General features: G+C 39.9%; 3 protein-coding genes across 3 annotated transcripts in view; all 3 read right to left on the bottom strand.

Moving 5' to 3' along the window:
• LOC144662658 (uncharacterized) overlaps window positions 1-5834 on the bottom strand; it is a 35728-nt gene extending 29894 nt beyond the window's left edge. The window contains exon 1 of the mRNA XM_078523520.1: window positions 5653-5834. Coding sequence (XP_078379646.1) covers window positions 5653-5728 — 76 coding nt within the window. The 5' untranslated portion in view covers window positions 5729-5834. The remainder of the gene's footprint in view (window positions 1-5652) is intronic.
• LOC144662521 (uncharacterized) overlaps window positions 1-16710 on the bottom strand; it is a 183105-nt gene that overhangs the window by 54979 nt on the left and 111416 nt on the right. The gene's annotated exons all lie outside the window — the stretch shown is intronic.
• LOC144662610 (proto-oncogene tyrosine-protein kinase receptor Ret-like) overlaps window positions 7195-16710 on the bottom strand; it is a 28042-nt gene continuing 18526 nt past the window's right edge. Inside the window, exon 11 of the mRNA XM_078523461.1 lies at window positions 7195-12698. Within this exon, the coding sequence (XP_078379587.1) occupies window positions 12630-12698 (69 nt within the window). The 3' untranslated portion in view covers window positions 7195-12629. The remainder of the gene's footprint in view (window positions 12699-16710) is intronic.

The following is a 16710-nucleotide window of genomic DNA, read 5'->3' as shown; positions in this document are numbered from 1 at the left end:
ATCCAACACTACCAAATTGTTGCCAGATAAATTTTAGGAAAACTCAAAAAGTTTGGCAACGTTTGGTTAAATCTTAAAAAAGTTATAAAAGTTCAAAGTCAGCGCGGGCCTCAAAAGCCCCCCCCCCCGTCTGAATAGGGTTAAGCCTTGAACTAAAGGTAACTTGAACTGTAACAGTTTGACTATCAAATGTTCAAATGTGCATAGTACAGTCTCTGAAAGGCATAAACGTAATAGCAGTCTCTTAAACTACTCTAACAGAGTCCAACATAAGTCTAGAAATCCAATCGATCAGGCGGCTTAACAATTCTCCCTGAACGTGTTTGCAACGGAGCTGTTTGACTGCGAAGAGGCTGCATTGGAGCTTCAGTTATGGTATCCGGGAGCTGAGATGGTAAGGGAGCTGTTTGACTGCGGGTAGGCTGCATGGGAGCTTCGGCTATAGTACCTGGAAGCTGAGATGGACCGGTCTTTTCTTCTATCTCCTGAAAGGCATGGTAATTGGCAGTACAAGTGGAAGTGGCTTTCTTGTCTGCCTTTGAAGGGGACTGTAACTCTGCTTTGACAAGAGCAAATCTGTTTCGTCGTATTGTGCCCTTCTCTGTTTCTATGAGAAAAGAGCGAGGATGCTGAGTGCGCCCCTGTATCTTCCCTAGGCGGTTTTGGTCTCTGATCCAAACTGAATCACCAGCTGTCACAGCTGGAAGTTCCTTTGCTCGGTTTCGTTGGTTGAACCTTTTCCTTTGGTTGGATCTGTAGGTCTTTTCTTTCTTCACAACTTCTTCACGTTCTCTCCTCAAATCTCTGGGTGTCAATGTCTTTTTGAGCACAGGGAGCTGATTCCGGAGTCTTCGTCCCACAAGTAATTCGCTTGGTGAGGGACCAGTTTGCAGGGGAGTAGGTCGGTAGGTGAGGAGTGCAAGATAGGAGTCATCATTCTTCTTTAACAGTCCTTTCACAGTTCTTACAGCCCTTTAAACCTCTCCGTTGGCTCGCGGATATCTGGGAGAGCTAGTCGTGTGGACAAACCCATATATAACTTGCCGCAAACTCTTGGAAGGATACTGCACTAAAACAGGGCCCATTGTCGGAAATCACAATGTCTGGGATGCCATGGGTTGCGAATAGCTCCTTGGAAGCTGCAATCACACACTTTGCGGTTTGGGTTGTGAGGCGCTTGATTTCAACTCATCTGGAATAGTAATCAACAGTGATGAGGTATGTTCGTCCCCCATACTCAGACAAATCCATGCTAATTCTCTCCCAAGGGCGATTGGGAAAGGACGACGGCATCAAGGGCTCCTTGGGTTCTGGAAGTTCCTTTGAACATGTGAAGCATGCTTTGACCATGTCTTCGATGGCTGCAGAAAGCACTGGCCACCACACTGACATTCTGGCTCTAGCTCGGCATTTGCTTATGCCAAGGTGACCACGATTGATGCAGTCTAGTACTTTTAATCTTAGGGCTGGCGGGATTAAGATGCGTTCGTCATAGAGGAGAAGATCGTCAACGACTGCTAAGTAAACTCTGCTCTCCCAGTAAGGCCTGAGTAGGGGTTGATGGGGTATGTATACTGGCCAACCATCTTGGCAGTACCTTCTGACTTGCATGCATACTTCATCATTTCTCTGGGCTTCTATAATCTCTTGAAGGCGCTGAGCGGTTGCCGGAAGTTGGTTCACTGTGGAGCTAGCAAAGATTTCATCCTCCTCAATAAACTGTATGTCAGAGGTGTTTGGGGAGCTGGCTGGAGCACGTGACAGTGCGTCAGCTAAAATCTGACATTTACCAGGGACGTGTACGACTTTAGGGTTGTATCGCATCATTCGCAGACGGAAGCGCAATATTCTAGGGGGCATCTTGGACAAGTCAGTTGTTGTGAGGAGTGGAACAAGCGGCTTGTGATTTGTTTCCAGGGTAAACCTGAGTCCAAGTACATACTCTTCAAGGCGTTCGCATGCCCAGGTTGAGGCAAGCGCTTCCTTCTCGATGACTGCATAGTTCTTTTCAGCATCACTAAGGGACCTGGAGATGTAACAAATAGTACGGCGCTGTCCATTATCTTGGATTTGAAGGATAACTGCTCCTAGTCCTGTTGATGACGCATCTGCAGCAATAATTGTTGCACGGTTAGGGTCGTAATGCGCAAGGACTTCAGGTGAGGCAAGCTTCTCTTTGACTTGCTGTAATGCTGTCTGCTGAGCTTCACCCCAGTACCAAGCACTATCTTTACGAAGGAGTTGGCGTAAGGGTGCATTGGTGTCGGCTGTACAAACTTTCCCAGTTGGTTAACCATGCCCATGAACCTCTTTAGTTCTGTCACATTCTTGGGAGTTGGAAATTGGCCAATAGCATTTGTCTTCTCTGGATCTGCATGGACACCCTGGGCACCGACAATGTGTCCTAGGAACTTGAGTCTTCCTTGTGAAAACTCACACTCACTTGTTCGTATTCGGGCTTATTTTTGAGGCCAGGGGCTATCCTGTAACGTTCGAAACGTCGGCTCCACCGAATCCAACATTCGGCTTGTTTTGGGCCGCACCATCAAATCGTGTGGAAAGTGGAAGTTGACTCGGTTGTTGTGGATGAGTTTGGTTTTGTCCTGCTGCCGGGAGCAATTCTTGATGTGTTCCTTCTTCTAAATCAGGCATTTTCAGGGTCTACAACCGCTGCCACCATGTAGTATCCGTAGGAAGAACTCAGAACTAAACACAACACATGTTTAATCGACATGGCCGCTCGTGAAAGTACGAGGTCCCAGTATGCATTGCAAAGAGCATGCATAGCAATTAAAAATATAATAGTTCAATGGGAGAAAAGGAGTAAGGGGTGAAGTGCTCGAGTTGCCAATAGGAATCATGCAGGGTATCACAGGTTAGTTGGTTGACAACGGGAGGTTGGGGTCCTAAGACCCTTGGGAACAAACACAACCACATTCCTGGTTCCCAAGGAAACTGGGGTCCTAAGACCCTTGGGAACAAACACAACCACATCATTCCCTAGTTCCCAAGAAACTGGGGTCCTAAGACCCTTGGGAACAAACACAACCACATCATTCCCTAGTTTCCAAGAAACTGGGTTCCTAAGACCCTTGGGAACAAACACAACCACATTCCCTGGTTCCCAAGAAACTAGGGTCCTAAGACCCTTGGGTACAAACACAACCACATTCCTGGTTCCCAAGGAAACTTGGGTCTTAAGACCCTTGGGAACAAACACAACCACATCATTCCCTAGTTCCCAAGAAACTGGGGTCCTAAGAGCCTTGGGAACAAACACAACCACATTCCCTGGTTCCCAAAAAACTGGGGTCCTAAGACCCTTGGGAACAAACACAACCACATTCCCTGGTTCCCAAGAAACTGGGGTCCTAAGTCCCTTGGGAACAAACACAGCCACATTCCCTGGTTCCCAAGAAACTGGGGTCCTAAGACCCTTAGGAACAAACACAACCACATTCCCTGATTCCCAAGAAACTGGGGTCCTAATCTCCAGGACCCTTGGGAACAGTCACAACAGCCAACAACAGCAAACTGGGGGGCCCACTCTATGGGGAAAGCTGACCCTGTGAGGCTATGGGGCAAAAGGGCGAATTGTATGGAGCACTTCACCCCTTCCCGTGGTTTATTTACTTTAAGAAAAACAACACTTAGGTAAGATGGTCTAAACCTATTGAAGAAGATCAGAAATAAAAGTCAGTAAACGAATAACAGAATGGTTGGGTTAGTGTATGCCAGCTTGACACTTAAGGTAACAGTTCTATCAATGTCTCGAGAAGAAGAGATATTGCTCAAGGCCAACAGCTGTAAGCTTGAGTTGGCATACAAAATGTTAACAATAATAACAACATCTTAATAAGCAGACATGCTGCTTCAGTGCATAAGCTCTAAGCCTGAGTTAGCATACAAAATGGTAACAATGTCTCTATAAGCAGGCATGCTGCTTAAGTCCATTAGTTCTTAGTACTGAAGCTTGAGTTAGCATACAAAATGGTAAAAATTATACTAGTGTCTATATAAGCAGACTTGCTGCTTTAGTCAATCGACTGTGGCTAATGTTTGAAAATAATAATAATCATAATCATAATAAAGGATAACCCTCTACATAGCAGTATTTGTGTGTAGAATTTCAACATTGCCTAAATGTCTACTAGTACTATGCTAAAAGAAAACCAAAGAGGGTTGGGTGGGTGGGAATTATTGTGAAAACCATTGTAGAACTCAGAGAATTCGAAGTAAAATAAACGATGTCTAGATAAAACCACATGGTCTTGATTGACATGATAGAATAGGGGCAGAATGATTGGCCAGCCCGAAATTGCGTAACATACTGGTACAGAAGCGACTTTGACCTTTGAATGTAGCGCAAGAGTGTTAGTCTTGCAGCCTATTGCGTGACAGATCTGTATATTTGAGCTGGGGTGCTATTTTACTTCTCTGATCTCCCATCATGGTTGTCGCATTAACTTAAATTTATATTCCATATAAATTCGCTTTAATAAAATAAATGCTACTCAAGCATCCACTGATGCGGTTGGGATACCTGCAGATTGTTCCCGAAGGTTTTTTCAATAATGATGCTTCATTGTTCAGTAAAACTGATGTACGTAATGTCTAAATTCGGTCGATGGCAGTAGAAAAATAAGTGTTCCTTACCTTTAATTAAAATGTAATGTTAAAATGTTAATTAATGGGAAATGTTGTTTACTGATACGACAAAACTTGTTCAAGCTTGTTACATTTACAGAAACTTGTTCAAACTTGTTACATTTACAGTTACAGAAGAAACTAGACATTTTGTTGCTGTTAAAATGTCTGCTTTATTCATTGTTTAAAGAAAAGTCACGTACTTTTTCAACTGATTTCAAGAGCAGTACTATAAAATTAGTTTTATTTAAGAGTACAACAAAAGTACAATTTATACAACCTTCCTTTGTCGTAAAAATGTCTGTCTTCGTCTTTGTGTCGATAAAGCATGTGTCCGTGACTTCGACACCCCGATAATACCGCCACTTTGGCATGTCCCCTTGGTGTGAAACTGCGTGACGTCAGGGACACACAGAGTTTTAAGTACCCAATGATTAACGTCAAATGTTTTTCAACACAATTTACTTGTCGATCTTTTATAAAACAATAACTAAGGTAGATATTGTCGATAAAGGACTAAAACGATTGCCTTGAACAACATTTAGCTTTTTATTGTAATATAAGACAAGTATAACCTCAAAGCAGTCAAAACGAAAATGAAACTGCGTATCAGTCATCGACATGCAGCTCTATATGATTCAAAATCGCACGCGAATAGATACTAATCAAACGCAAGACTCAGTGTAATGGTAAACATAGGCATAGTCATGATAAGAAGAGGTCTACAAAGTACATTACATCGCGATCGATTCGGATATTACAGTTAACAATGCTAGGTGTACGGTGTCGCTTCGAGAGCGCAATCGACTCGAATACCCGAGCTTAAGGACGCACGTTCGCTTGGACTGAACCGCTCAGTTGAAGTATATACAAGAGAACACGAATACTGAAATGTTTTCTCTGATTAAAGGTAACATAACCTGGAAGTTATCAGTGCACGTTTGAATTGAGACCGAAGACAGCCTCCACTCGCAGGATAGATTAGATTTGTAAATTGATACATACCTGCGTGCGGAAGTGACAGCAATGCCATAAGAACACAGCAGTATGAACAAATTCGTAGTGAGTTTATAAAACTCATCTTATTGATATCGATGTTACAGACAAAATTGCGAGGTCTTTGTAAGGTGTCCGATCAAACAACAGCTATCAAACACCGAGCACTCTGCTTGTGACACTAAAAAATGCACGTGACTATTGTAGCTTTATGTATTATAGTCTGTAGCGGAAGTTACAGGTCACGCTACATTATTCTTGCATATTATTATTTGTTTATAATTTTAGATACATAACGACCTATTTTAGTGGGTTGGGGAAAGTCGTACACAAAAAAGCACACGTTGTTATGAAATTTGACCGAAACTTTTACTACATTCGCCGGATTTTAAGATCGCGTTCGCTAAGGGAAACTTGTAAACTTAATACTATGGCCATGCATGAAACTAAGCCGAGTGCGTATCGACTCGTTAAAATCTATGGGAAATTTTCCAAAAAAAAAGATTGCAGGTTGCCCTCGCCATCCTCTCTATTAAGCTCAGGCAAAACAACAACAGCAACAACAACAACAACAACAACAACTTGAGAGAACTGGGAAGGTGAAAACGCTGTGGGTGTCTTTTCTCTTTTCCATAGTAGCCTGCCTCGTCCCCAGTCGTCTTTTGAAGGACGACTGGGGACGATTTACCCGAGCGTATCCGAGACGCGCGGAGTATGGAAGAGAATCGCCCGACCAAGCAAAAAAGTTGTTCACACAGGCTACCCCCACAGTAAAGATTTTCTTTATGGACGTTCTTAAAAATGGAGTCTTGTAAAACACAAATAGTGCCACGTTGAACTAAGGCATAAGATAGGATTCATAGAATGATTCTTACCTGCTTGCGGAAGAAACAGCAGTGCAAGAAGAACATACTGGTTTGTACGTATTCGTACGAAACACATAACACCGATGTTACAGATATTTTTATTAGATATGCACTGCACTATTTCAATCAACACTTGATAGACTACCAGAGTGTGTCGGGCTTTAAGGATCTTTCTATTGTTTTCTGAGAAAATAGGATTTGAAGTTGCCCGATAGAAAATTTTTCGTTTCGCGTCACGCAATCAAATTGCTAGAAGATGAGCATAAAACACTTTTCTTTTCATGCTGTGCAAACCAGGAAACATTTCAGTTGTTGCGGACACAAATTTTTCTCAAAAAAAAATCAAACAATTTTTGTGTAGACTTCTAGGACACAAATTTTGTGTCCGCGACAAATGTTGCGCGCGTGTGCAAACAGTGAAACATTTGTGTCTGCAACAGTGTATCCTCGTCTGCCAGGGCCTTTATTTGGGAAAACTTGACCACAATACACCAAGAAATTTGCCTGGGGAAATTATGATTGTTCTCACACTCAACCAGATAAATTGAGCTCGGTAAATTTTCCCGAGCTAAACTCGCCACACGTGAAAAAACTACTTTCCGTAGATAAACCCTGTATTTCCCTAGGTAAAATGACCTCGTGTAACCGCAGCTTTATCTAAAAATATTTTTTATTGAGACTAAGTTCCCTTTTTGATTGCAACACAAAGACATTCTTACAACAGAAACTTACACTACTTACATCACTAACAGTACATAATACATTACAATTACCTTTGCTTAACAGAAATTTTAGTTGCTCTATTTGCTTACTTGCGTACATACTTACTCACTCACTCACTCACTCACTCACTCACTCACTTTCTCACTCACTTACTTACATTTTTAACAATACTTATCTCTTAATGCCTGTAAATTTACGAAAAATTACTAAAAAGGATTTTAATTACATAGCAAAAACGTAGCTTATATTAACTGAATTAAAGTACACAGACTTTAACGCATAAAAACAAATAATTAAGCAAGTAAATAAAGAAAACAAGCTAAACTAAACTAGTAGAAAAGAATGTCATTTGTTGTCTCTTCTTTTTGATGACTTGTATGGCTTAGCGTTTCTAAGACATTAGCAATTATTTATTTATTCTACAAAAATTAACTTTAATTTAAAAGTTTTAGATCCAAACCAAGCTAAGTACTTAAGTAAAACTTGGTTAATCTTCCACAACAATGCGGTATTTATAATGTAATCGGGTTTTTTTTACACGGTATCATTTACAGGTGCTTCCTGATTACTCAGTCTTGCACGTAAAAGACAATCAAAGCTCCTTTGGGCAGTCTTGTGTTACGCATATTTCAACAGTTATTACGTGTTTATATTCAGTGCCAACAATTAACGTTAAAATAATAGTTTCATAATGTTGATAAATATAAGACTGAGAATAAAATAGGGCAAAGAGAATTGTGGATTGTTGATACTGTAGTTGGCATTTTTGATGTGTTAGATCCCGCATGTCGCGTTTAATTTCAGGAAATCCTTTTTTTTTTTTTTTTTTTGCCTACAAAAAGGAAAGCATCTCTTTCTCGCCAAAACAATTTTATTTATTATTCCACCAGTATTTTCCTATCCGGCATCTTGTCTTAATTTTAAGCCTCATCCGGCATTAAACTTATTTTAACAAGGGGTTGTTTGAACTGCGAACAGACGTACGGAGTTTTAAAGTTATTTGGGGGAGTTTTTTTCTGTTTTTGTATTGCATTATATTGCAAGCTGTTGCATTTAGCAAAATATATAGACTTATACAGGCGCAAAGAAATACCACTGTAACATTAAGTACTCCTAAGCTCCTCTGATTAATGTTCAAGCCGCTTTTCATATCTCTCTGATGCTTACGTACTCGTATTAGTGATAATAATGTGACTGATGAAGAGGGAATTTTCAAGCAGCCTGCCTACTTGCTATAGCGCAGCCAAATTATTACTAAGTTGGTAGTAACCCGGGGTAGTAACCTATATATCGTCGCGGCATACAGCACTCAGCTTACCCAGCTGGGCCAATACTCGGCGCTACCGTGTAAGATATCAAGATGAAAGAGTCAAAGAGCATAAAAAGGATATATTTATAGCATAAATAAGTCGTGATAAGGTGTTAAGAATTGGTATTGCAGTTTATACAGGGTCTGGAAGAGGGGGAAGGGGGGGGGGGGGGGGGGTGGTCGGTTCCTGATTCCATATTTCCGCTCCTTTCCATGAAAATCCCGCATCCCGCGCTTTTTTCCATCGCTATCCCGAATCCTGTTTTTTCTTTCCTCAAATGTACACTAAAATACGACTTATTTCTGATAACGTTAATAATTGTAAGATGTAGATATTGCTATGCATCTTGTGTCCTTAGGGGAATAGTCTAAATGCCACTGCCTGCCTTTTGCACTCAAGCAGTCGTGACCTCCTGTTTTCTCCGAATCCTTTACTTTTTTTTTCAAGCAGTCGTGATCTCCGGGTAATCTCCGAATCTTTTACTTTTTTGGTTTTTTTTTTTAATCCAGTGAAGGTTTCTAAGTGCTTCTTGGAACCTATAGGTGGTAAATTTTGAGCTCGGTGATAAATAATGAAGAAGAAAGTTTTAAACAAGACTCGAGCATGGGACAAAGAATTAAAAATTTGACGAGTCAGAATAGCTGACAACTTGTGAAGAAGGCCATGCCATTTGACTGACTCGCCAGAATATCAGGGATTTTAATTTTATCTTACAACAATCTTACATTTATTTTTAGATATCATGTTGTTGTTGCTGCTCTTTAACAAAATTTGCGCTACATTTAAGAGTCGCTTTTTATAAACGAGATTCGATACCCGGCGTGGGTAGTAATACTAAGGTCAGTACTTCGTGTAATATGTCACATTATACACAAGCCATTATTTTCTTCAAAAGGGAAGAGAAGAGATTAACAAAACAAATGTGTAAATAAACACTTTTAAAACTCGACAAAGAGAAAACGCACAATACAAAGAACAGCATCCTGATGCATCTTATCAGCAAAATGTATATAAATACGAACAAATAAAAAACAGAAAGGCTGACCGTACAGTAAGCTAATACTGTAGTGGCTGACTTCATCAGGAAATGAACACCTAAAGAGAACTCTTTAGTTCTTCACTCCTTAGTTGTTGTTCACTTTTTACTTGCTCATAAACTCTTTAGTTCTCTATTCCCTGATGAAGTCAGGCCGTGCCTGACGAAATTTTGGAACGCTAAAGAAACTGACCTTATCACTTCGTTACCTTACGTGACGTCTTACACAAAGCACTATCCTGATCGAACAGATGCACACGATATTCTCGTGTTACGTGACGGTCACGTCGTTTACGATTCTATCTGAGAAACTGAGTCTATTTAGTAAATAACCCCTTCAGGCGGCTGGTATATTGGAGGATAATGCCCGAGGCTGAAAGATTGTCAAAAAATGAACAGTTGGCCGAGAAGCGAAGCTTCGAGGGCAACTGCGAAATTTTTTTGAGGACAATCTTTCAGCCAAGGGCATTTTCCTCCAATATACCAGCAAGCCAGAAAGGGGTTTATTTATTTTATACCCTCCGTTTAATTTCTACAACGCACTTTATCGCCAGTAAATTTATAGGAAAAATAAACCCAGCGTAACTGGTTGAAACAAATGTAAGTTGATTGGTTTACGTGATCAAATCTGCGATTTCATTTAAAGTTAGAATTGAATAGGGTGACTTCATCTGTTTGTTTTGTGCTTGCCTGAAAAATTGGGCGACGAATATCAAATCGAACGGGGTATACCCGTCGTCCGATTTTGTACCACGTGATGCGTTTTGTCCAATGAGCGCGCGCAAAAATTAATGGGTGGGTTATAAATGATGATATTCATTCATGATCAAACTATATTCCCTGCACTTCTAAATTCAATTCGATCCGGGATCAGTAGACGAAGAGCCCTGTGTGGATATGCCACTGTAAATTCCTATTATTGTTGATTCATTTATTATCATTTAGTTTCCCTACACTACAGTTCAATCACATAAAGCAAATGAAAAATTGTCTTCCCGTGCAGTGTCTATCCACTGTACAGTGGAACCCCGTTAATACGGACACCAAGGGGACAGGCCAAATTGTCCGTATTAACGGGGTGTCCGTATTAAGCGGGGTCTCCGAAAATAGTCACTGATACATGTTTTATCGGCAACAAAACGTTACTTAATTGCACAGTAACTGTAACAAATGCAAACCGGTGAACTCTCTGACAAAAAGTTATAGTTTTTACAAAAAACCGACAATCTAGTGATACACACGAACTAAACTTTAATAAACTCAACAGTAGAATAATTTGAAAATGTCGCAACTTTACTATATACAAGAAATAAAACTCATTTCAGCAACAACAGAACGTTTTCCATAAAGTTTCCTGTGTAACTGAAACTCTGACCCTAACCGTTCTTAAACTCTACAAACTCATTTGAAAGAGTCGGCAACTTCACTTTGCAATGGCACGGAAGCTTTAAGCAAAGAAAGTGAAACTTTTAAATAGGAATAGCAGTCAGAAAACAGTACAAGGGTTAAACACCTTAATTCACGCTATTAAGCTACTCTTTGTAATAAAATGGGTTTAACTCTTCGAATTCTGTCATTATTTGACTAGGGTCCAGTGTCTTTAAGTTAGCAAATAATCGCGACAATGAAAATTGTCGGTGCACAGATAAACAGTGTCCGTAAAGCGGGGTTGAAAATTTATAAGAGTTTGTTACTCGGGACACGGAAAAGTCTCCGTTGTCCGTATTAACGGGTGTCCGTATTTAGCGGGTTAATTTAAGAAAAAATGTATGAGGTTTTCGTCGGGACCAACGAAACTGTCCGTAATACCGGGGTGTCCGTATAAAGCGGGTGTCCGTAAAGCGGGGTTTCACTGTAGTTCAACCGCCTCTCCAAAGTTAAAAGGAAATCAAACATTTACATTCTTCTTGATATTATTGGTAATAATTAAACTACATTGTAATTCTGTTTTAGTCCTGTGTAATTTATGTTCGTAGGAGTTTCTGAGTGTTTTTTTTTTTTTTTTTTTTGGGGGGGGGGGGGAGTAAGAAGGGGCTTTCGAAATGGAAACTCAGTATACTTAACCTTCGGACGTACAAGGTGGGGGGTGGATGCCACCCCCCCCCCCCATAAGGTTTTTTCCAAATTTTGAAAAAACGATTTACTCTACAACGCTGAAACTTTCAGTAGCTGTTCACTCATCCTTTGCGCAAATTCTGATATGTCAACCATGTGTCCATGTCATTTGATGTTGCCATGGCAACGTCATAAATACAAGGAAGTCTTGCCAAAAATCGTCATTTTTAACATTTTTTCTATATTTCTCCAGTTTTTTGAAACAGAAGTGCTAGATTTGTTTATTTTTACATCCTATGAGCATTCTGGCTTGATTTTGCATCAATTCCCGTTATTTTTTGACTTTCTAAAGCCGGCGACACACTAGGCGATTTTATTCGCCGATCGCGGCGAATTTGATCGCCAGCGATCGGCGAATAAAATCGCCGATATCTGACATGCCAGATATCTGCGATTTTATACGCCGGTCGCGGCGATCAGCGAAAATTGATATCGCTGCACCGGACACACTTGACGATTTCCGCGGATCGCCGCGATCGGCGAATAGAATCGCCAAGTGTGTCGCCGGCTTAAGAAAATGTTGAAATCCAAGATGGCGGATCCAAGATGGCGGCTCTAATGACGTCACAGCCAATTTAAATTATGTCATCTTGTAGAGTAATCTAAGGGCTTTCTTCTCAGTGGAAAATAATTTCGCTACGCCTTAATATAACGAAAACTCCGGGGAGGGGTTCCATCCACCTCCCTTGTACGATGGTGGGGGTGTGAGTTTGCTTGTACGTCCGAGGGTTAATCTTAATGGCAAGCTACATGGTCATTGGAGTATAACACAGGGCGACTGCAAAAACCAACCTAAAGAGTGAATAGCTAAAATAAGGGTCCCGGGTTATAGCTCGCTGCGGTATGAATTGAGGGAGGGGATTAACTGGGATTTTACAGTTAGTAGCTGTCCATATAAAAATAACGTCTTAATTACAAAGTCAGCGGGTGATACAGTTATACAGCTGTGAGATCTTCAATGTTGGCGTACAAACTGTTGTCATACTCCTTGAGATTAACATACGTCTGTAACAGAAAGACATTTCATATAATTAGTAAGCTGTCGTTTGCAATTAAAACTTCCCACTTACAGCTAAGTGTGCTAAAATGTCACGAAAAATGCTATTGTTAAAGAAAAAATAAATGTTACGAGATAAGAATACTAGAAATAGAAAAACCAAATAAAAAATTAGATAGTATAATTTTTCTAGCCATCGTAGTTCGAGGCCTGTATTCCCAGATATAAAATATTTAAACTGATTACAAAAAGGAAACTTAAATCTTATCAAGTTTGAAAAACTAAATGTAAATTACATGTTACAAAAATATGCTTGTTTCTGAGTTTACCCTGTGGTTTCTCTCCATGTCTTTCATCGTATCTTTTAGTTTGGCAAACGTTGGTCGATTGCTTGGATTTTCTTCCCAACAGTTCAACATGATCTGGTAACTAATAAATAAACAGTCATTTGCAACAACGAAAGGAAAAAATTATTAATATAATTAACGAGGCTCGCATGGATTTTTCAAAAGCATACCATTTTAAATTTGAAAAGCTTATACGTTACTGGCAGAACTCTGTCGGGCTAGCCACTTCATCTACTTAATAAATTTCAATGAACTTTCTAAAAAGGTTTGCTAAGGTGTTACCATTGTAACACAATGTGTCTTGCACGCTACATGTGGTTTATCAAGATTACAGATTTTGCAAAATTTCTCCGAAAGCGTTTTCAAAAATTTAAGGTGAAAATTATCCTTGAATAATAAAATATTCGCCTTAAGTTACGTTGAATTTGATTTGCTGTTTTTACAACACATTTAATATACCAGCGACTTTAATAGGACGTCTACTTTCCTGGATGATGAATTTACGTAAAACAAGCATCGTTGTTACGAATTCAGGAGATCAACTGAAAACGAATCTTACTAGCAAACTGAACAAAACTTCATGGAAAGAAGTGGTATGCGCCCTGTTTTCTTACACGAGCGCAGATTCTACACACTAACGAAAATAGAATATTTTCATAATATATTTACAGTTTGCTATCCACATGTTTTGGTTTTGGCATTCTGAATCCTTCTTGAAGTTTCCTGGCGATTTCTCGAGGTTTATTTGCCGGGTACGGAGATCCACCTAGATGAGATGAAGTGACGTTTCTATTATGAATAATTCTTAGATCGAAAATCTGCACAAGTATTTGACTGCAACCACTAGCTAGGCCCTGGGAATCCATAAAATAGCTAGTGATTGCGCGTCCATTTTTGAACCCAAACATAAATACCGTAAAATATTTGATGGATTACAAGCATGTATAATGTTATTTACCTTACCTAGAGTAAGAATCTCGTACAGCAGGACACCATAGCTCCAACTGCCAAAAAGGAATTGGACGATATTAAGTTAACATTGATGAAAGAACAAATATTGATAAACTTAATTAATAGAGTTGACGCAGTAACACGAGTAATTTCTCCTTTATTTGACTGAGCATTGCAAATATCCATACATGTTTCACTTTTTATTTGAACACTGTAAGTGACTGTTTGCATGAAGGAAGGTTTCCCTGGTAGGAGCGTTACCCTAACCCCTGAGCCATCTTTTACCGAGCAGTATATGAGAAAAGTTGGCCCTGCACTGAAACCGAGCGAAACATTAGCCCTCCCGGTTTCATGCATGTCCTGTATGTATGTTCAGACTTGTCCCTGGAAAGCGAGTCAGAAAGTGGCAAAGTGTTTACATGGAGAAATGTTGGCTCGCCCTTCAGGGTTACGCTACCGTTAAAGCAAATGACTTTTCATCCAGGGTCACTGGCTCACTTTGCGATTTCTCAGTACCTGCAGTCACCTTTCTCTAAAACGGACATCGTTGGGACCGGCTCGAACTCCCCGTCTTAGAGAAGTGTCCGTCTTATAGGAAGTATAGTAACGGTAAAATAACAAAAAACGGCAGACGAGAGACCAACACCAGGAGTCTGTGTTAGAGAGGTGTCCGTTTAGAGAGAGTTGATTGTATTTCCTTAAGTTGTAAGGTACTTACACGTCACTTTGTGTTGTGTATGTTCCATATAGCAAAGCTTCATAAGCAGTCCACTTAACTGGCAGTCGGCCCTTATTAAGAAAAAAGGCGGAAATTGAAAGCAAAATGATTTGACACAATCTGTGGAAGCAATAAAACTATTATTCCATGAAAATTCTCACCCGACTTCGTTTGGTGTAAATATCATCCTGGTGAACATTTCTCGCCATCCCAAAGTCTGTCACCTTACACTTCTCTCCTTCACCAACAAGAACATTTCTAGCCGCCAAGTCACGATGGATTATCTGAAGAAAAGGTAAATATTCTTATGCATTTCTATTTCCTAAACAATTTATTTCCAGCTAGCGTTTTGATTCGGCATTATTAAGAGTGGAAAGTACAATTTCCTTCAAAATGCGCCTCTTTTCATGCAAATCTGATTTATGGAGCAAAAGCATGAATCTGGAACAAACAAAATTTTGCGGGATAATCGATCTTGAGTATTTTTGCTTTTAATCAACGGTCTCTTTGAAACTACGACCATTTTGCATCAAGTGAGTGAATTGAAATGGTCGATAACCAAATTTTTTCGACTTCGTTGGTTTACCAAATTTCCTTAATTATGGTGCTCTGCTGACGCGCTTCGAGCGCTGGAGCTCCGCTATTAGTGAATCCATAGTTCGTTGCTGGCGAAAAGATCAAGCGAACCTCTTCGCTTGATCTTTGAGCTTACATTGTCAGCAAAACGAACGGCGATGGGCTGTTGTTCGCCGAAGTATCCTGAATTGGATCAAATGCTTTTGGAGTGGTTTTCGGAGCAAAGACGTCAGGGTAAGCTTTTTGCTTTGAACCTAAATTACAAGACCTTACAAAACATGTGGGATTTCGAATGCTCTTAACGGCACAGTAGACGACGACATCTAACTGATGACATGATAAAAAAAGCCAACGATGATGTGGCCTTGAACAACGAGTTTACTGAGACAGACAGCGAAGAAGAACTTCATTCATGAAGTAAATACAAACCCAGCAGCTTCTTTAGGTAACAATGATTTAGGCACGCTCATTAACTGATAATCGCTCGGCTTATAGACGAATAAACATTATATTTCAACTCTTGTAGCACCATTAAGATTTTTTTCGGCAGAAATACTCGGCTATAAGTCGAACCCTCGTTTTTAGGTTTGACAGGTTTTAGTTAAGTTTGGCAATTTTTTAGCAATTGCAATGAAACCTAAGACAGTTTCTTGCTCTCGACTCGAAGGCCCCCTCTATCTACTCTCAATGTATGCAAAAGCGGTATGTACTGGTCATTGGATTAAAAAATGTTTGACAGGATCTGACGGCCGGAGTAAAGGCAGAACGAGTGAAATTGAGCTCACTACATGATACTCCTTTTTTCTCAATTTAGTCGTAAAAAGGAAGTTCTCAGAAAAAAATCTACAAGGCTTCAGGACTTGCACGTTCCTTTTATTCAGTTTAAAGATCTATAAAGGTAGGAGCTAAACAGTTAATAATATAAGCAATAAAGTAGAAACAACGACAAAAACACAAAAACCAAACCTTTTTCGAAGACAAATAAAACATTCCATCAGCAACTTGCCAGGCGAACTTCATCAACTGTTCTGCAGTCAAACTAGTTTGCGGTTTCACATCCGGGTCTTTAAAGTATGTGTCGTTGAGTCCTCGACTCTTGCGCAAGTATCCCAGCAGGTCACCGAACGGCACGTACTCAATAAGGACAAGCAGTGGATCTGTAGTAAAATGCGAAAAAAGCCTCACACTATATAGATGATGAGATGCGGTCAACTGTAAGAATAAGGTTTAGGCACTACAACTGAAATTACAGGTTGCATCAAACTGATAACATAAGGACGAGGGTTCAGTTTCTTCAACTCTTGTTTTGACTATTGTATATTTATTATTATTAATAATAATTATATATTATATTTTTGTATTTATATCGTGATTATTGATATCACTAAATCAGTATTTTATTTACCAGTCTCAGTTACACATGCCATC

This window comes from Oculina patagonica, chromosome 8 (genome assembly GCF_052425735.1).
Source record: "Oculina patagonica isolate OP01 chromosome 8, crgOcupat, whole genome shotgun sequence".
Classification (NCBI taxonomy): Eukaryota; Metazoa; Cnidaria; class Anthozoa; order Scleractinia; family Oculinidae; genus Oculina; species Oculina patagonica.
The sequence above is the reverse complement of the archived record's forward strand: the minus strand, read 5'-3'. Positions and strand labels throughout refer to the sequence as shown.